At 50.9% G+C, this 20,727-nt stretch overlaps 5 protein-coding genes across 5 annotated transcripts; all 5 read left to right on the top strand.

Moving 5' to 3' along the window:
* Nucleotides 1–133: 133 nt before the first annotated feature.
* Nucleotides 134–2,422, top strand: CTRU02_205071 (ste ste20 ysk protein kinase; the record flags this gene model as incomplete). The annotated part of the gene is made up of 4 exons (XM_036724341.2): nucleotides 134–215; nucleotides 272–302; nucleotides 382–698; nucleotides 756–2,422. The coding sequence occupies 4 exons, from the start codon at nucleotides 134–136 to the stop codon at nucleotides 2,420–2,422; spliced, it is 2,097 nt and encodes a 698-aa protein (XP_036583968.2).
* A 3,026-nt stretch (nucleotides 2,423–5,448) lies between these two features.
* On the top strand, nucleotides 5,449–6,737 carry CTRU02_205070 (uncharacterized protein; the record flags this gene model as incomplete). Its single annotated transcript, XM_070204484.1, has 3 exons — nucleotides 5,449–5,740; nucleotides 5,884–6,150; nucleotides 6,175–6,737. 3 exons carry the CDS (start codon nucleotides 5,449–5,451, stop codon nucleotides 6,735–6,737), a joined length of 1,122 nt encoding a protein of 373 aa, XP_070061588.1.
* Nucleotides 6,738–12,145: 5,408 nt separating this feature from the next.
* Nucleotides 12,146–12,609, top strand: CTRU02_205069 (uncharacterized protein; the record flags this gene model as incomplete). The annotated part of the gene is made up of 2 exons (XM_070204483.1): nucleotides 12,146–12,538; nucleotides 12,604–12,609. 2 exons carry the CDS (start codon nucleotides 12,146–12,148, stop codon nucleotides 12,607–12,609), a joined length of 399 nt encoding a protein of 132 aa, XP_070061587.1.
* Nucleotides 12,610–13,109: 500 nt separating this feature from the next.
* Nucleotides 13,110–13,280, top strand: CTRU02_205068 (uncharacterized protein; the record flags this gene model as incomplete). Its single annotated transcript, XM_036724343.2, has 1 exon — nucleotides 13,110–13,280. One exon carries the CDS (start codon nucleotides 13,110–13,112, stop codon nucleotides 13,278–13,280), a length of 171 nt encoding a protein of 56 aa, XP_036583970.2.
* A 515-nt stretch (nucleotides 13,281–13,795) lies between these two features.
* On the top strand, nucleotides 13,796–18,024 carry CTRU02_205067 (KilA-N domain-containing protein; the record flags this gene model as incomplete). The annotated part of the gene is made up of 2 exons (XM_070204482.1): nucleotides 13,796–15,716; nucleotides 15,788–18,024. The coding sequence occupies 2 exons, from the start codon at nucleotides 13,796–13,798 to the stop codon at nucleotides 18,022–18,024; spliced, it is 4,158 nt and encodes a 1,385-aa protein (XP_070061586.1).
* Between the last annotated feature and the right edge of the window lie 2,703 nt (nucleotides 18,025–20,727).

The following is a 20,727-nucleotide window of genomic DNA, read 5'->3' as shown; positions in this document are numbered from 1 at the left end:
GGCGCCGTCGCGAATTGCACCCCCGCAGCATCAACGTTGCGCCGAGCCACGTCTTCGACTGGGTGCATATCGCTCAACTGCGTGGCCCACTCAGACCGCTACGTCAGCGACCTAGCGACTGCAAACCGTAAACATGGGAGATCGTGACAGGGATATTGAGGAGGGCAATGAGGCGCTCGACCCAGAGCTCCTCTACACCAAGGAGTACTGCATTGGTATGCGCCGTTCCCGTCCCGAGACGGCACATTGCTAACATGCAGGCCACCCATAGGCGGAGGAAGCTTCGGCAAGGTCTACAAGGGGTAAGCAAGCCAGTTCACTCCTCCTGGCACGAGATGCCCCCGGGAAACCCGCCAAGAGACTGACAGTTGTGTTGTGCAGTGTTGACAAGCGCACCGGCCATGCCGTCGCCATCAAGATCATCGACATCGAGAGCGCCGAGGACGAGGTCGAGGACATCATCCAGGAGATCGCCATCCTGTCGGAGCTGCAGTCACCCTACGTCACAAAATACTACGGCTCCTATGCCAAGGGCGCTGAGCTATGGATCGTCATGGAGTTTTGCTCCGGCGGAAGCTGCGCCGATCTGATGAAGCCCGGCTTGATAGGCGAAGACTACATTGCCATCATTATTCGGGAGCTTCTCCTTGGTCTTGACTACCTGCACTCTGACAAGAAGCTACATCGTGATGTCAAAGGTTCGAGCTGCCTCGCCGTACCGCTTCCCTGATGGTCTTACTAACACACACCTCCAGCTGCAAACGTGCTCCTAAGCTCCAACGGCCAGGTCAAGCTTGCCGACTTTGGCGTCTCCGGGCAGCTCTCGGCGACCATGACCAAGAAGAACACCTTTGTGGGCACCCCCTTTTGGATGGCGCCCGAGGTTATTAAGCAATCGGGCTACGATCACAAGGCCGATGTGTGGTCACTGGGTATCACTGCCTTGGAGCTTGCTAACGGCGAGCCCCCCTACGCCGACATCCATCCCATGAAGGTGTTATTTCTCATCCCCAAGAACCCGCCGCCGCGGCTGGAAGGCAACTTCACCAAGGCGTTCAGGGACTTCATCGAGGTGTGTCTGCAGAGGGATCCAAAGGACCGGCCCACGGCAAAGGACCTGCTGAAGCACCCCTTTATACGGCGCGCGAAGAAGACTAGCTATTTAACTGAGCTGATTGAGCGCCACTCCCGGTGGGCCGCCACTCACAAGGGTGATGACGAGGAGAGCGACCAAGAGAATGAAAAGTACCATGAACGCCAGCAGGTAGACGAAGACATGTGGGACTTTGGCACTGTGAGGCTGGTCGGTGATAGAGGCGGTGTCATTCCTCGACCGGGGCTCAATGCCCTAGACGAATCGGCCGCGAACGCAAGAGCGGCCAGGTCATTGGAGAATGCCGACGATTATGGCGAGCGGCCGAGAGACAACAGCCCTACAAAGATACGAGATTTCGGCCGTGACCTTGCTCTCGCTTCAGATACGCTAAAGGCTGCGAGCGCCAATACGGGAACCTCCCGCCAGGCCTCACCGCAGCGGAAGCCAGTGCCGACAACCGCGCCCCAGTCGCCGGTCAAGATGCCTCTTCCAGCATCGCCAGAAAAGTTGCAGAGGGCGCCAGAGACGCCAAGACCCGTTTCTCGACTCATCCCACCAGCCGTCCCCGTCAGTCAATCTCCGGACTACGACCGTGAACTGCAGGCCCAGCTACAGAGAGACATGGGCCTACTAAGCCTAGGCCCCGTCATCCAGCCGGCGGAGTTGCAGACCCCCCAGGAGACGACACCACGGCCACAGCCTCATGGGCCGCGCCCTAATCCCAAAATGGCACCCATGACGCTCCCAGAGATCCCGCCCTACCGCGGTGGACCACCGCCGCCGCCGCCGCCGTCACAGCAGGCATCGCAACAAGCGCCCTCCAGGATCGTGAGCCAATCGCCAAACGGCCAGTTCCGGCAGCCCTCAGGTCAAGCGCCGCCCCCACCTCCCCCCAAGGCACACGCGCTGCCCTCGAAGACGCAGACGCCGACTCCTGAGCCGGCGGCCCCGTCATCGTTCCCTTCGCCCGCGCCGTCGAACCCCAACGGCGAGCTGGACGCCCTCAACGACGTCATCTTCCCGGCGCTCGAGGAGGCGCTCAAGAGAAGGCAGATTAGGCTGCAGCAGGCTTTCCGACCGCAGCCCGGGTTCTCGAGCCCGGTGGCAATGAACCAGGTGACACCCAAACAGCAGCGGGCAGAAGCAGCACATGAAAAGCTGCGGAAGCTCGTATATAAGCTAGCGCATGTCTGCAAAGAAATTGACCACTATGACAAGGCGGAGCCGGTAGGCATGGGGAGGGATGTGGGCACTTTCCTAGAAGGTCTCTTGGAGGAGATTCTTGTCAGGGTTGAACCCCTCGACGAGGAAGAAGTTGCGGCGTGAGCCGTCTGATGGCCTAGGCGGAAGTGTGTGAGGCGGGACGACGACAGGGGCCATGCCTGGTGGGGCGGGAAGCCACATGCCCCGACTCGCTCTGCCTGTCACGAGTGACCGGTGAGGTGGGATGGAAGATGGGACAAAGGATATTGCGAACCCGTCGAGTCTTTGGGCGACGAAGAGGGTGGGTGTATGCGCCGCTCGGTGGTGTGGGAAATGACTACTTTGACGACATTAAGGCACGATTACTCTTTTTTTTTTTTTTTTTTTTTTTTTTTTTTTTGTTATTATCAAGCTACGCATGCGGTAACGACACGACACACGACAAGACTCTTGGCTGGGGTCTGTCTTGACTGTTTTCCTCTCCCAGACTGGGGAAGAAACACAACGAACGGGGTGGGCAAAGACCAGAGTTTTGAGAGATGGAAAATGGGGGGGTTCAAGACGGTTATTATTATTCTTTTCTTCCTTTCTTTAGTTTCTTATGTATTATACCCAGCATCTACCAAGAATAGATAGAGTACGTGCTCTTTCTGAGACCTGGGCGACCCCCGGAGAAACCGATGGTGGCAAGGCAAGGCACCATACCGTAACTGGGCGTGGCGTGTCTTGAATAAGGCAGGTCTACATACTATGTACTAAGGTATCTTGAAAAGACTCTCAGTCCGTGTCTGTCTCCTCCCGTATGTTCCTATTGGGAAGGGAGGGACCTAGAAACCGTTGGACTGAATATATTAGTCTTTTTTGTCTTCTTCGGTATTACTACTACACAGCCATGCAGAAATGAAAGTCTAGTCGTTCGAGCGGAACCGCAAAATCTAAAAGAACGCGTTCTAGACACTTGCAAAGTGGTCCGTAGGGCCAGCCAAGTGGGAATTGATTGAGAGAGCAAAATGGGATTGGGAAAAAAAAGGGGACCCATTGAAGGATGAGTTTGGAAACAGACAGTGTCCCCCGGGGGGGGGGGGTGTCTGCGGCGTAAACTCTCGCTCGATTGGGGGAGGGAGAGATGGGTGTCTTTTTTTTTTTTTTTTTTTTTTTTAATTCTTTTTAATATTGTCTTGGTAGTTTTGGCATACTCTCTATCTACGACAGACCCCTGTCCGAGGCTGAAAGGGTCCCTTTCCGCGGGTTACAGAGCTTAAAAAGGGTCTGGGCAGAAATTTTGGTAAGGGGGGATTCGTGATTACTGATTCGTTCTTGGTATAGGACTTAAGACAACTCACACTCACACACAGAGACAAGATGTCGAGTTACAAAAGACAAGGAGAAATACGACGCTGCCGGGCGGAAGCGAATCCGTTGCAGAAGAAGAAGAAGAAGAAAAAAAAACCAAGAGGACAATCGGACCTGAAACCAGACGCGCGCGTGGGGCGGTATGAGTCGCTGCGAGTCATGAGCCTGGGCCTGGACGAACTTGGCGTGAGAGGAGGAGGAGGAGGAGGAGGAGGAGGAGGAGAGAGGGCACAAATTCCCAATTCCAATCCCGCATTGACGGACACCTGTGTGCCCTGCCAGGCGGACAACGGCGGGTTTTGACAGAGTTGAGAAATCTGTAAAGGGCAAAAGGCCAGGGCTCCCCCCCACCCTCCTTCGCCCAGAGAGTACTCGGTGATGGTATGTATGGTTGGGCCTTGGGACGAGTCAAATCGTCAAGTGTCCCAGGTTTTTTGTACTGTACGACGGGGGGCTTTGGAGTTGCTAGGCCTTTTGGGAGAGGGTCCTCTTTTTTTTTAACCTCTTTCGAACGACGGTTGGTCACCTTTTTCGTCGTCCCCCCCCCCCTTACGTTTGGATACTTCTATGGCTTGCGTTCGACACAGTCCAGGGGTTCCCTGAATCTGGGACCTTGCTGGAGGGGAGGGATGCGAGGGCATACCTTCTTTTCTGTCTCTCTCTGTATGCCTGTCTGCTTGCCTGGTTTACTGGGGTGTCCAGAGGGAGGAGTGTCAAGGTCGGGTCGGCGTGCTGCCGGCGAGGTGTTCGTGGGGTGTGGGAGAGTGAGAGGCGATATGGAGAATGGAGCACGGATGACCATCCGGGATTCAGGAAGTTGTAGTCTTCAAGAGAGAGAGAGTATGTGTGTGTGATGGAAAAGAGGGGGGAACGGAAGCGGATGGGTTTGGGATATGTGATCTCTCTTAAGGGTAGGCTGCGCCGCCTTTCTTTTGGGAATTGGAGAGGTTTTCGGACTTTCTTTGCAAACTTCCTTCTCACTCCTTTTCGTGTTGTTGTTGTTGTCGTCGTCGTCGTCGTCGTCGTCGTCGTTTGCAATTCTTTTGCTCAGTTCCTCTTTTTTTTGCTTCGACCCGTGGTTGGACGTGTTGATTACGTTTCTCCTGAACACCGACGATTACTACGCACGCACACACACACACACGCCATTACTACCTCGATCTACTCATCCATCATCATCACCATCATCATCGAAGCGTTGGGAATAAGAACCCCAGTACACTCTTTAACATCATCTTTGTTTTTTCCTTACTTGTTACTTTTGTGAGGTAATCTTAATCCTACGGGGGAGGATCGAGAGCCTCTTGCTTCGTCTTTTTCTTTTATATATATCCCGTTGTTGTTATTGCTATCCCATCTATCCGTCGTCGATCGAGTACTGTTTCGGAAGCGCAGAGTAGCATCACCGTACATACCCATCACCAATAACCCAATACCGGGAACATCATATTCCCCCTCACACACACACACACCCCTTTTTCCCCCATCTCCATAATCACTCGCTCCCTTTCGTTCCTCTCCTCATCACACTTCTTCGCCTAAACGAACAAAGTGCTAAGGGGCCCGAGCCTCCATCGTCAACGATATCGGCAAATCGAAAACCGTAAACGATATTCAAAGAGGCTGGTTCTCGACAATTTTACATATTAAAAGCGCCACATCTATTACTACCATCCCGCCCCGTTCAACGATCCATCAAACTGGGTCCAGTTACAGTGATCGACGTCTGGCATAGTACTTAGTTTGATTCCCCCGTTTTCGCACTCGTTTCTCTCAGAAAAGACAAGACGACAAACATGCGGTCAACGACATTACTCCTGATGGCCGCGAGCTTCGCCGTAACGGGCGTAAGCGGCGTCCGGGCCGCGGCGAACCTGTGCTTCTTCCCTGGCGGTATCCAGAGCCTCGACGTTCCGTGCGACCCCAAGGCCGAGGTCAGCATGTGCTGCGGCTCCGTGAACGCCTGTCTGAGCAACGGCTTGTGCAAGCTCGAGGATACGTCTAACAACACTGGCATCGCGTATGCGAGAGGTACATGTTCGGATCCGACTTGGCAGAGCCCGATTTGCCCGCAAAATTGCGTACTAAGTAAGTTGTTTTTTTTTTTTTTTTTTTCACTTTTTTCATAAGTCTTGTTAAGGTCACTATAAGAAAAAGAAAGGAGAGGGGGGAGTGAAGTGGAGACTAATGAGAAGGAGACGGCCTCAATGAACTATACTGACGCATCATAGACCCCGACACGAGGAAAAACAGCTCGGCATACGACTTCCGCTTCAACGGCGTCCAAGTATGGCAATGCGACAGCCAAGGTTTCGCGACGCCGGGGAAGTTCTGCTGCGAATCCGCCGCCGAAAAGACGCGCTGCTGCTCCACGCCGGCCGCCATCTTCGGACCCCTCATCGCCGCCACGCCGGGAAACGCACTGGCCGTCCAGACATTCAACTCAAACGCAAAGACTACGCCGACACCGTCCGCCTCGGGCTCCCGCCACGGAGGAAGTGCGGCAGAGGCAACGGGACCGGGACATACGCCCGCGGTGACTTCGATACCGACGATGACCTCCAAGATCCCTGCGTCTACGCCGGCTGTGGCTGACGGCGTGGCGCCGACCGACCCGGGACAGAACACGGGCAACAACGGCGGCAACCAAGAGAAGCAAGGGCTGGGAACTGTGGCCATGGTCGGCATGGGAGTCGGTGCGAGTGTGGGCGGTGCGCTGCTCGTTGCTGTCGGCGTCATGTGGTGGATGAGGAAAGAGAGAAAGGACAGAGGACCCGTGGAGCTTGACGGGTCGAGTATGCACGGCGATCTGTCACGGTCAAATACCGGACGGATCGCGTACGGCGGTATGAATGTCGGCAACGGCACGGGCACGGTCAGCTCGATGGGCACGGGGACGATGGTCGGAGGGACGTATGGTATGGGCATGGGCGTGGGCAGCGTCGGACGTCGGACGAGCAGCGAATGGGACGGCAGCCCAGGCGGGTTTGGAGGTGCGTATCAGATGGCGGAGATTGATGGCAAGGAGACGCTCGTTGTGTCTGAGCCAAAGGGGAGAAAGAAGAGTTTGTACGAGCTGCCATAGCGTAAAGGGGATTGCTTCTCGGGGGAGGTGTGAGGCAATGTGGAGGAAAAAGTTGATCTACCCAAAAAAAAAAAAAAAAATCACAGAATCAGGACTTGGATGGGAGAGGAGAGTGTGGTTGTGTGGTGGTTGATACCTTCAATTCGGATAGCGGGTTTCTTTTTTCTCTCTCTTTCTTTCATTTTTTAAACTGTATACTTTTTTCTCTTTACGGTTGATGAGACATCTACTCTTCTACGAAACTTGAAATCAAACCCATTTTTATACAAATTTACAGCGTAAATGTGTTTAACTACGATTATGGCTCGCAGAGGGATTCGCTCTGGGTATGAAGCGATTGTCGATCTCTGCATGTTTTGAGCGGCCAATATCATCTAAATTGTAAGCTTTGCAAACAATGTTTCCTACGGCCGTTGACAGCGGCAAATGCTGAGATGAAAGTCTTTGGTTCGACCACCACACACTCTACCCGAAGTGGCGGTGTTTTGCCAGCATCTCGGCACAAGCACACCGGCAGACACTAAAACTGGCAGAGCGGCTGAACATCGTGAGACGTCTGTCCCGCTTAGGAGGGGCAAGTTCGGTTCCCAGTAGACTGGATCCAGCAAGCCAACGGACCAAACCGACAAGTATAGTTCTTTTTGGTTTCCCTATCGGTATTCCTCCCCCGGATAAGTGGCTACATATCGAACACCACCACGTGCTGCTGCGCCCTGTGATGCTACCGTGGTAGAACCCCTGGGTTTTGGTGAATCGGAACCGTTTGGAGCCGTTGCCTCATGGTAGGGTAATGATCTGCAGGGGGGGGGGGGGGGGGGGGGGGGGGGGGGGGGGGGGGGGGGGGGGGGGGGGCTCTGCGGCCTTGGTTCTTCGGCGATAACCTGGCGGACTTTGACGGTTGGATTTCTAGAGATTTCTGATTACTAGAGACTACACGTATGACAGCCATCACGGGCGCAAGGGGAACCTGATTTCTACGGAATATGCTTCACCACGGCACGGCAGATCATTCTTGATGGGCGACTGCGGTAAAACGTCGCCGTGGCCACAGAATGGCTGGAGGGTACCCCGGGGCATGAGGGAGTCTATGTCATACTTGGTGGCGCGCATTAGAGATCAGAGTGCTTCTGTACCCAAAGTGTATGTCGTTCTCGCGATGCAAGTGTTATGTGTGTGTGGGCGTGGTGTGTGTGTGACCGGGTGACGTCCTGGCTAACTGGACTGAAGACCAGCAAGTCCCCCATTTCCTTGGCCAAACGACGTGGGCCTGCCCCTGCGTCCATGGGTAAGGCACGGCATGGATGCAGGGGTGTTATGAAAATAGAGTTCGCCGCGACGTCTCATGAGGTATGATTGTCGATGGCTATACCAATATCGGATGACGCGATATAACCCCACCATTTCCCTTCTCTAGACTCTTGATTACCCATTTAGTTTGTTTCGAACACAGAGAGTGTGGGCTTTGTCTTTTAGGATGGGCAGCTGAACAAATCTGGACAGGAAGCTGGGCGTTGACGGTTTCTTGACTACGGCCTTGGTTCAGCGCTGGATGTGACAAATGGTTCACCATTCTTGCAGCTTGTTTTGAAAAGCTTTCGCTTGTCGCTTGCGAGGGCCAGACCAACAGGGGAAAGTTTGACTTGGCAGCTCGCTATTTTGACAGGTGCTTGAGCTTCGGCTGATGCCTTGGTGTGGTACAAGTGAGACGAGACGAGTGGCGAGGACACCAGTCAGCTCCCCAATATATTCATCATCCACTTCCTGCCGTACACTAGCGACTCATGGAAAGATCCTAAGCCATGTTCAGCCGTGACCAGAGACATCGTATCCAAAACGAACCGGTAATGATGACAATGCAATCACGTCGACTCCATCGTTAGGGCGTCTCCATCAATAAAATGGACGATATAGAATACATGGAGCATTTCGTGATGCAGAATTCGCCATGTGTTGGGGCGGAAGCTACGCTATCAGCATGAGAGCTGAAAAAGCTCTGTCGACTGAGCGGACCGAGTTCCTTAAGCGATGACTGCGCCCCCTTGACTAAGGCGTCCCCGGAATTGCGCAACTCGGGGATCTCCTAGCTCCCATTTCCATGGCACGGACAAGAGCCCCACGCAACGGGGATCGGCCTTGCACTCGCGGACATGAGTCTCCTGGTGTTCGGGTTGCCGGATCATCGAGAGGGAGACGCAAGGTGCCGACTGCTTGGGCAGTCTCCGGCCGCGGATGTGCGGTTGTGAGTGGTTTGCCGCCGATCTCTTGTTTCCTGCTCCGGCTCTAATCGGATTTGAGTGTTGCAGCATGGCGGGTATTGCGCACTGCTATGGTGGACAACCACTGTGTGCGATTAGACCCTCTTCTCACACGTGTCTTTGCGGGGAATTTCGGCGATGAAGCTAATATGACACGCTGTGTATGTCAACGGGCAGAAATTTCCCCATAGGTTAGGCAGCATATCTCACGGATCCCCCAACTGAGTGCTTATCGTGTGTCGATCGATTCACAGCAGACGAACCTAACTGTGAGGTTTGTTCGAGAAGGCTGCTCGCCACTCCCTCATTGGACGAATATTCAGATCTCGTCTCTCGACATTGTGATGTCAAGTACGTAGAGTAATCCCATCAAGTAAATTAAAAGCCAAGCCGAAGAAACTCTGACAAAGCAGCGTCGGCGGCCTTGGTTCATCATCAGACCAAAATGATCTCATGGCATGGCCTTGCTCGTCAAAGCGAGATTCGACGCCGTGAACGAACACGCCGTATTTTCAATATCTGTGAGACATATAGCTTGCGCGGTGTTTGAGCCGCAGGTGGTGTTAAGTTTCGTTCCTGGCCGGCGTTGATAACTTGTCGAAATATAGCCCTCCGCATGACAAGAACACATGTGAAATCGATATCTTAAGAAACAAACTATAGGATGCGGAAACCGCGGCTCTGCTCCCGGAGGGATTCTGCCCAATAACTCCAGATATAGCAAGGTCTGGCGGGGTTGAAAACAGGTGTTGACAGGCAGAAACAGCCCCCAATAACGGTTTGTTTGATGTTGACAAAAGGATGCAGCCCTTTTGTGAAGATTCCAAGTTTCTCGTACAAAAGAGTCATTAAGTCGCCGACAAGTGCTGTCTTGAAACCGGGATATGTTGACTTTAACGGCGGGCGTCAAAAGGTAAATGATATAGATACTCAACAATATTCCGCAGTACTGCCGCGCTGATGCGGGGAAACTCTCCGGCGTTCTGATAGCAATTCATAATGTGGAGATTGGGTTTAAGAAGTGCTATTATCATCACTGATTTCCCAAATGAGCGTTTGTTTTAGTTTATAATCTACATGGTACCTTTCTCAGGTGGCGACAAATGGATGTACGCACGTGAAACTCGAGATATCACTGCAAGAACCGATCAGATTGCCTAGACTGGCTAGGGCCTGGTATTCCAGACATGAGAATGCGGAAGAGCCACCTACGCTGCTGCAGGCCGCAGTCCAGTGTCTTTTTAGACAGAGTCGAGGTTTTGCAAGGACTGACAATGAGAACTTCTGGGAATACCATTGAAGCTTTTAGCTTCAATTTAGTCTGCAACATCAGATGAAGGCTTAACTGTTAGTTAGTTGAAAACGGTAAGATTCACTACATATATACCTTGGTTGTGCTAAGGTCCTAAGCAATAGGGGTTGCACGGGAACTATACTGGCAGATGCTACGACAAACGTCGCCCCCTGTATGAGATTAACGAGTTTATTAAATTATTATAAAAGTTTCTTGCGTGACAGCCTTCAGAGTTATGACCGACACTTCCGATCCAATCATACATGAGTAGTTATGTAGTAGCTGGCAAGTAATAATCTGAGTCCTTACAGTTTGACTTCTGGGCTGGTTTCCTGCGGTTGAAATGTGAGTAGTCTTGGGTTATTAAACCTTTAACTAAAATATGATCATGATTACCTTACCCTTAAATTTCCCTTAAATGCTTTCTCTCCGGCTGCCTCAAGTTCGATGGCTATCCAAAGGAGTTCCATCGGTATCTGCAGATCCCTTCAAGTGTCTAATGTCTTTAAAAGTGATGGATCGACTGTCGTTAAGACCGTATATTGTATAATTCTTATAACTCCAAAGCAATACGTGATCCCCAGTTTGGTTGCTATTCAACCGGTCAAGTAATGTTTTGTATGCCTCGGGAAAGTCTTAATAAGCTGTTAATATCATCACCAACCAAGGTGAAAGTAAAGTCTAAGCAAGCAAATGAACTTGTAATAACTATCGAGTCTTCTGGAACTATCAATGATAGTCAACCAGTGTAGGTCAGTATGCTATAGTTGGCTCATTTTGGTAATGTAATTTCTGCACTAGGTGAATTGCACCCAGCCACGTTATGCTGGCTAGGGCATAAACACATAACAGTTCCCATTCTTTCACCATCGCCTAAAGATAATGCCACAAGAACGGCCACCTATCAATGCAGGACATGTTTTTTCAAGGCTAGTAATGATTCAAAGAGACTGAAGTGCAATATTCAGCCGTTCTCGGCAGTCTACAAGAGGGAATATACTTGGATGTGACTCGGATACTGAGGTGGTAACCGCGAGAAGTTCTACGCCACTATGGCCTGGCAAGTCATCTTGTTGCCCTCTCTTATTCTCCTCCATATATCAGTTCTTCATGTATCAGCAGAGAATCCCACTCCTTCAAATCCGTTACCCAAAGCATAGAAGAGCCATGTTTCAGGAAGACCTGTTTGAGGCGGGCTAACCCATGATCAAATTTCTCGACTATGTTAACCTCCAATTCAAAGCATTGAGAACCCTTGTGAGCGGGTATACTCATCAGCGGGCTGGATGTCCAAATACATGTCTTAGTCTAATCACTTACATGGCGCTTTTAACCTTGTTTTTGAAAGATTCCTACGAATAATAGCATCGCTCGCTCATCATATCTCTACCTAGGTAGTCAGACCAACATAACTGAACAGATGAGAACGAGCTCTGGAGAGGAAATACATGATGAGATGGGCAGTGTTTCGTCTCCTGTTCGCCCATATATCATATTGTGGTGGTGACCAGGAACATAAGGGCTATTCCCTCATGTAGCTGCTTTACCATTTTTTGCAATTTTGAATACCGATCTCAGTCATGATTGGCTATTCCATGATATGCAGCTTGTGTGATATCCAACCCCTGGATATTGAGGACACCGATCATACACATGATTGGTTGCTAGCTATCCTGGTCTTCAGAGCTCTCACCGATGCTGAATCTCATTGGTTCGTGCTGTGTCATTTTCTCTTGTCCTTGTTCTTGCTTTTTCCTCCAGCCTTGCCACTTGGAGTTGTGATCGAAGTATAAGAATGCAAGAGCCCGCAGAGATCATGGCTATTCAGACTCACACACCAGATATCAACGGCATTCAAGATGGGTTCTTCGCCAGGCGACTACCAGCCCGAGGAGCTTACCTTAACAGAGATTGAGAATTTCTTTGACATGGACAACGTCTTTGAGGGTGCGAATCAAGTTGAAAACACGAATGTTTTTGGCGAGCAACAAAGTTTTCAGTGGGACGGCGCCATGTTTTATCCTTCAATTGATTCCACAGGAGTTTGGGACGAGCAATTGAATTCTCTAGAAAACTTCCAATGGGATATCGCCATATCCCAACCCCTGAATACCCACGCTGGTTTCTGGGAAACTCAACAGGATCCCCAAGATAACATTATGTTCCAACCCTCAGTTGAATATCCAGACACCAGGGGAGAAGCAATGATTCCTCTGTGGCATGACACCATATTCGAACCTTCTACAGCATTGGTCAGTACTCCTTCTCCAAAGGGCTTTGCTACAAAATCGAAACTTGGTAGACTTTTGGATTTCAGGTGTAACAGGCCCAACAGGCACTTCCGAATGATGATCATTTAAACACGCTCAACACCGACCCTTCCAACGCCCTGATACTTGAGTCCCTGTGTCCAATTACCGACCTTCCAGCAGCTTCGAAAATTCCAGCGTCTGCGGCCTTGCCTCCAAGGGCTCAGTCCAAAAGGAGACACGCAGACAGTCAGTGTGACGTGCAGCTGCCCCCGAAACGCAGAGGAGGAAGGCGTGGCAAGCTCACTGCAGCTCAAGCAACTAGCCAGAGAGAAACCCGGCGGTCTGGTGCCTGTATTCGCTGCAAGCAGTCGAAAGTTCGGGTAAGATGGCCTTGATACCTCGTATGTCATGAATGTGGGTGGCAGGCCTCGCCGGCCCGTCACGTGGGCTGACGGCCGCCACCACTGGTCTTAGCCAGCCTCCACAGCCCTCTAGCCAGTTAGTTAGTTCTTCCAACCAACAACACCACTTTTCCATTCTGAGCGTTCTGTGCTGGTTTCGCCCACAGGTTATGAGCCCAGCGTTATTCTTTCGGAATAACGTCGTTTTACCCATTACTCTACTCGTCTGTCAATTTTCTATTGATTCACGAATTTTTGCGATTTTATTCGCTTTATTTACCCTTCTGTGCGATTTTCTCGCTTTCTTTCCTTCCTCTTCGCTGACGAATTTCACTTTCTGACGCGACATTGGCTGCCTGGCGCGCACGAATATCACGTGGCACGCGACCGACCACCACAACCCACTGGTTTTCACGAACACCACGGTCAACAACAGACTTTTCAGTCACAACTACAACTTTTACTTCGATTCCTCGTTTTTCACGAGAATTCAACCATTTCAGCTTCGGTTTTTCGAACCAGCCCATCAGTTTCTCGTATCTTCTACGAGTATTCATTCTTCCCTTCGATTCACCGTATTTCTACGGTCGGATCTCACAATTCCACCCATTTCTCGTGTTCTTACGCAAGATTCTCCCTCCTACACAACATTCATACTTCTTCAGTACCATTTACTCATCAATACCTTCCCTTCAATACCTTCCCTTTCCAACAGCACGCGTAGGTGGCAGCGAAAGTAAGCCATCTAACGTACAGACACGCCTCCAAAGCTGCGGCCTCGGAGAAACGCCTGTGATCGAGGTGCGACCATAAGTCTGTCCCGCACTGTTGTGATACCCTCATTTTTCACTTCAAGATGTCTCAAAACGACTTCAAGACCGTCTTCACGCCTCTTCCTCGCCTGAAAGGTGAATCCAACTGGAACACATGGCGCATGCTTGTTACAGCGACCCTGCGAGGATACGACTTCGAGATATTCCTCGAGACTGACGTCCCTCGCCCTGCTGACCCTATCGCTGCAGAGGAATGGAGAAAGAACCGTAACGTCACGAATGGTCTCCTCATGAACGCCAGCGAATCGGTACTCGACAAGCTCTGCACAGCGGGTTGGGTTGACGATGGAAACCCTTACGAATTGTGGCAGGCGCTCGAGAAGCACATTCCGAGAATCTCACAAGACGCCACAGCTGCCCTTGTTGACGAGTTTGCCAAGACCACCGCCAACGATCACAAGACTCTTCACGATGCCCTCAATCGCTGTCACCACCTCAGAAAGCGTATTGAGACCATTCACGGTCGTCTGCCAGACTCCTTCCTCGCTGTTTTCCTCCTTAACTTCTTTAAGGACCGACTTCCCGATACGTACAAGCATTTCACATCGAAGGGCGCCACCCATCCCACGTGGAATGAGGTGGCTGATACGATTTACACGCTTGCCCAAGACGAGGATCAAAAGCGCAGTTATGCCACTATTCGCAACACACCTGGAGGCAAGTCTGCTGGCAGTGGGGGTCCTGCCTCTCCAGCCGTCACCACCACCGTCACCTCCACTGTCACTGCCTCCAAGGAAAAGAAGAAGTGCGACCACTGCAACTGTGATCACGAGACCACAAAGTGCTATGTCGCCCACCCCAATCTCATCCCTCTACACTACGTCAACCGGGATAAGTTGATTGAAAAAGCGAGAAAGCACGTGTGTGGCGATCGCTGCCGCTGGGATCAGCCTACTTCTGTTGATGGCACCCGCCAGACTGTTGTCAGAGCGTCACCTGCCATCTTGGGTCAGTCTGCCCTTGCCTCCATCGCCAGCCCAGCAGTTTTCACTGCTGCCCGCGATGACCTCATCACCCGAGACGATATCGTTCTCGATTCTGGTTGTACTACTTCAACCTTCAACAACTTGCGATATTTCGTCAAGTACGCTGAAAAGAGCGATTTGACACCTTCCACTTCTGCCTCCGGCGCCCCAGTCCGGTCACTTGGCGTGGGCACCGTCTTCTTCCAGACCCAAGACCCCACCAACCCTGACGTTATTCACGATTGGACACTTCACAACGTTGAGTACAACCCTTCCAGCCCAGCCAACTTACTGAGCCCTGGAAAACTTCGTCGTGATCACGTGGAATATGATTGGCAGACCTCAAGCCTCATACACGTGACACAGCGCACTTCCCTTGCCAAAGTTCATTGGGTTTCTGACGTCTGCGTCGTTGAGACTCATGATACTGGAAATCACGTGCCTCGAGATATTGCTGTCAGCCTCGCCGCCTTCCGGGCTACCCAGCGACCGTCTCTTGAACTGATGCACCGCCGGCTGGTTCACGCCCACCCATCACGTGTTGTGGAGGCTTGCCGCCGTGTTGGCATTCGGTTCACAACGTCAGAAATTGACGCTTTCTTCTGTGAGTCTTGCCATCTCAGCAAATCCACTGAACGGATTAGTCGAGACCACCCACTTCCACTTACGAGTATTGGCGATGAAATTCACCTTGATCTCGTTGGTGTTCTTCCCCTATCAACAAAAGGGAACCGTCAGGTTCTACACCTCATGGATAAGTATAGTGGTTACCACTGGGTTGTTTTTCTGCCCAACCACAAGTTTGCCACCATCCTGGCAGCTATCAAGAAATGGGATACTGAATTCTACAGTCTCACCGGCCTCAAGCCCAAGGTTTGGGTTTCTGACAATGCTCCCGAGCTAATCAAGGTTTTCAACGACCCCTACTTCGAGGGTACTCGCCACAACACGACTATTGCCTACACGCCTTCCATGAACGGTTCTATTGAGCGTGCTGGTCGTACCATCGTCGAAGGCGCCCGGACACAGCTGATTGACATGTCCTTCCAGAGGAACTGTGGGATTACAGCATCGATTCGGTGACTCAGATTCTCAACCTCTTGCCCACACCCTCCAAGGGTAACTTGAGCCCTCACGAGATCATGGCGAGAGAGCTGAACTTGGCTGCTGAACGTGAGGCCCCCCACATTGAACATCTCCGAACGTTTGGCTGTGCTGCCTACGTACACAAGAAGGGCCCTCGACGCCCTATGCGCTCTGCCAAGATGGAACCACGAGCAATCAAGGGATTCCTCGTCGGTTACGGTTCTCTTCGTGGCCACATTTACTACGTTTACCTGCCTGATCGAAAGGAGGTTATTCGCTGCAGAGATGTTCGATTTCGTGAGGAACCGCACAAGACAGTGTTGCCTCCAACTACTGGCACACCCAACATTGATGAAATTGAACATGATGCCGCGTTTGTCGAACCAGATATCATCATCCAGTACACCATCCGTCAGAAGCCTATTGAAGGTGAAAAACCCGTGACTGGTGATCCCAAACCAGATGAGACCATCGTTGAAAAAGCGATGGCACCCACTGATACACATCTCATGTCTCCGCCACCAGAGAACCTGTTGGAGACCACTGCTACACCTCGTGACAGCATTACTAACGAATTGAATGATGACGAATTCGTCGCTTCCGTGGAAACAATGGAAACTGATCACCAGGACCCTGATTCCCTCTCCACGATTGTTGAGGAAGCAACGAGTCAACCGGCAGAGTCCTCTCGACCTCGCCGCGCCTCAGCCCAGCGACCACCTGGTCACTACCGAGCCGCCAGTGGCGTACGCTCCTATGCTAAAGTCCTGCCCGGCAAGTGGGTATGTGACATCAAAACCAACAAAAACAACGAAATCGTGCGCTACAAGGCCCGATATGTGGTTTGTGGAAACCACGAGAAAGGTGACTGGTCATCGCAAGAGGTTTACGCTGCAGTTGCCTCTGCCACCGCAACCCGCCTTTTCTTCGCAGTTGTCGCACTTCTCGATCTTGAATACGAAGTATATGATTTCGACACTGCTTTCCTAGCCGCCTCGATTCCAGAGGGGGTTAAGGTGTACGTCCGGCCCCCCGCTGGCTACGCCACTGCAGACAACAAGGTTTGGCTGCTCCACAAGGCACTCTATGGATTGAGAAAATCACCACTTTGGTGGTTTCGACTTATCAAGGGTGAAATGGAACGAATTGGCTTCACTGCTGTTGATGGGGAGGTTTGTCTCTTCGTCAATCACAAGATTAAAGCGTACGTTCTTATGTACGTCGACGACAACGCCATCGCCGCTCCCAACAAGCAAGTCATGATGGAAGTTCGTCGTCTCCTCGAGAAGGTCTGTTCTCTTAAAGACCTCGGCGAGGCTACCGATTTTCTCGGTTTCCAGATTGAACGCGACAGAGCTGCCGGTAAGATTTTCGTTTCCCAAGCCAAGTACGCAAAAGCAGTGCTTCAACGATTCGACTTTGATGGTTTGAGTGCTGTCAAGACGCCTATGGCGACCACTGACGATCTGCCCGTCACCTGGGACAAGAACGAGTGCTCGCTTGACGAACAACAACTTTACATCGAACAAACCGGCTGCCTTAACTTCCTGGTGGCTGGAACTCGCGTTGACATGGCCTACACCGTCAGTAAATTGTCACAGGCGAATTCAGGGCCTTCTAAGGCCCATCTTCGTGCTATTAAGCACTTATTCCGATACCTCAAGGGCACCGTTTATCTCGGTATTGTACTTGGAGGCATCCCCACGATCAACGAGTTGGGGCTCTACGCTGCTGCAGATGCCTCTTTCGCTGACAACAAGCCATCACGAGTCTCGACAGGTGGTTACGTCGTCTTCCTCGCTGGTGCGCCGATTGCTTGGAAGTCAAAGAAACAGACTTTCGTGACTTTGAGCACCACGGAGGCTGAATTCATCAATCTCACACCTACGGCAATTGCTGTGAAGTGGATCAGACGTTGCCTCTCCCAACTGCTCGGCAAACCCATCACCACGCCTACTATCATGTTCACTGACAGTGCCAACGGCTACGACAACGTCATGAACCCACTCAACGAGGCACGAACCCGCCACATCGACGTCCGATACAAATGGATCATACAGGAGGTTCACACTGCGAAAAGCATCGAACTCCGACTCATCAAGGGCGCTGATATGGCCGCCGATGGACTCACGAAGCCACTGGTTGCGGTCAAACACAAGGAATTCGTTCGTTTGTTGGGCATGGCGGAGGGATTGGATTGAGAGGGGGATTTTGAGACTGTGGGACTATTGATATTGAGACTTCGGGATTCGGAGGATTTCACGGCCTCCTATTGGCCAGGTTTAACCGGTAATTGACCGAGTTTTCTAATAGTTGAGAACTCCTCGGATTTGGAGGATTTGGGACTTTTCCTGTATTTCCTATTATTCTACTGCTTTTTCGCTGAGGAGTCTGAGAGGGGGTGTGGGTGGCAGGCCTCGCCGGCCCGTCACGTGGGCTGACGGCCGCCACCACTGGTCTTAGCCAGCCTCCACAGCCCTCTAGCCAGTTAGTTAGTTCTTCCAACCAACAACACCACTTTTCCATTCTGAGCGTTCTGTGCTGGTTTCGCCCACAATGAATGACTGCGCTAATTGACGGCTTATAGTGTAGCGGCGGCATCCCATGTGACGCTTGTCTTAAGGTATTAGGCAAGGCTCGGATTTGGACCACACCTTGCACGAAAGCTCAATTCTTCGATATCATAGAAGCTGGGCCTCAAACATTTTGTAAGCGTTTGTCAAATGTAGCGTGTCGAACAGCGCCTGCTAACTTAGAATCATAGCCATGACGATGCAAAAGTTCGAGCTGTTCCACCTATCAGACACATTCCCAGTCGACGCAAAGTTCACTCTTCCAACTACTTCCTACCATCTTGAAGACGATTCTTGTTTGGTTACTGAGAATTATCCATTGAACACTCGCCGCAAAAAAACCCATGATGTTACGTGCCAAGCACTGCAGAATTTTTCCATGGTCAGCATCCTCTTTTCCACACAAAAGAGATCAGTGTGGCCCTTTCAAGCAGAGTTTTTAACACGTTTGGGCAAAACAATGTATATTGAACGTGAGGGCGATACTCTTCTTGACCCAGAATGGACAGTAGGTCTCTCACTCTCTTACACCTCGAGCAAGTGATGAACCCATACAGAAATACGTCATGCATCTATGCATGGCCACTTCGTATCTTCAGGTACGTGGCCATGACATGATTGACACTTTTAAACTTCGGGAAAAAGTGCACCGGGACGCCCAGTTATATACAGCGATTTCGTTACGGTGGATAGTCTCTCGTGCCCATGAGCTCTGCTTGTTTTATCATCTTCAGGCGTTTTCGAATAACTTATTCGCGAGGTCCAACGAAGCAAAAAAGTCATATGTGTTCTGCATCATGATAATATTGATATGCACACTTGATTTTCAAGTCATGTCTAGAAAGGCAGGTCTGCAAGCACACTCAAGTTTAAACTCATTAGGCTGACATCAAATTAAGGAGCATGCCGTCAAAATTATGGCCGAGAAGGAATTCGGCCCTTCTTTTGACTTTGGTGACCTCGTTGACCGCCAAAAACGTCTTCAGTCTGCTCTCTGGGTTTATCTCTCCATTACAATCCGCAACATGCCCGCTTGGTCCAATATTTGGATAGACATCCAACAATTCTTACCGTCGTTTCCCGTCGCAGAACTAATCAAACTATTCCAAGGGGGCTTTGACGACTTCAAAGATTGTTTGGCCAATGCAAAGCAGGCAACCTTTAATAATACTGGAGATATTGAAGGTTCGCCGCCGACTGGCCAGCAGCGACTCAAACGATGGCGTCGAACCTCTGAAAGCGAAAAGACTCTATCTCATCATATACAATCCGAGTTCACCGTGTCGAAACTGGAAGAAATTCCAACGATTTGCGGACCTGTCAGAATGAACTTTCACCTCGAAATATAATCACCGCAAGAACCGCGCTCGAAAAGCATTCATATCCAATAAATCTCATAGGATTTCAACATAAAACGCGGAGGATCAAATTGTCACAAAGTTGAATTCATCAGATTCACATTAGACCCGTCAATGAAAATTCACTTGCAATCTCAAGAGTTAATATTTTCATTATTTTTTATGTAGAGTGTTTAGGACAGCATTGATCAATTCTGCAAGAGAATTGAGCGGGCTTCTAATGCAATATGGCTAAAAACCGTTTCAAGAACTGAAAGTTGGCAAAACGTACAAGTAAACGACTTAGTATGCTGTTCTTATGGTGTATATATGTCGCCGGTCCATGTCCATCCAACTTATATGACCTAAAGGTAGAAACATTCAACTAGAGATTGAAAATCCCTTCGTTATTTTTACAGACCATAAACATGGTGTTGAAAACATCCACAACAACCCATATTCTTCACGATCTTCACATCTTCCGTCAGTACCGAACACATACCGCATCATGAACATACCGCCGGCGACAACGAGACACATAACGTCAAGGCTACAACCGCAACTCATCTATTCCTACCCAACATCATCCAACAACCCGACATACCCCCGAATCCCCAACCACATTCACGAGCACACCACTTCAGACGAAACAAACACCCCCCAAAGTCACCCCCGAAGTCCACCACCTACGCCCGCCAAACCTTCCAACTGCAACACACATGAGACGGACAAACACCAACGCATCTCAACAGTTCATCCATCTCAACCCCTCACAACGCAGTCACAAGCCTACACCAAATCCATTCCGTCAGTCTCCCAACCATTTATACTCGAGGAAACAGCGCTCACGCAGTCTCTATCCACCACATCTTCAGCCAGCGGACCGTCCGCGATGAACTATATAGGACCCGTTAATCATTCGCTTCATAGCCAATGGCAGCACACAGGAGGAATCGACTGACTTTCAGACGGCATAGGAATAAAACCATACACA

The sequence above is a fragment of the Colletotrichum truncatum genome (genome assembly GCF_014235925.2).
Source record: "Colletotrichum truncatum strain CMES1059 chromosome Unknown Contig_0003, whole genome shotgun sequence".
Classification (NCBI taxonomy): domain Eukaryota; kingdom Fungi; phylum Ascomycota; class Sordariomycetes; order Glomerellales; family Glomerellaceae; genus Colletotrichum; species Colletotrichum truncatum.
The sequence above is the reverse complement of the archived record's forward strand: the minus strand, read 5'-3'. Positions and strand labels throughout refer to the sequence as shown.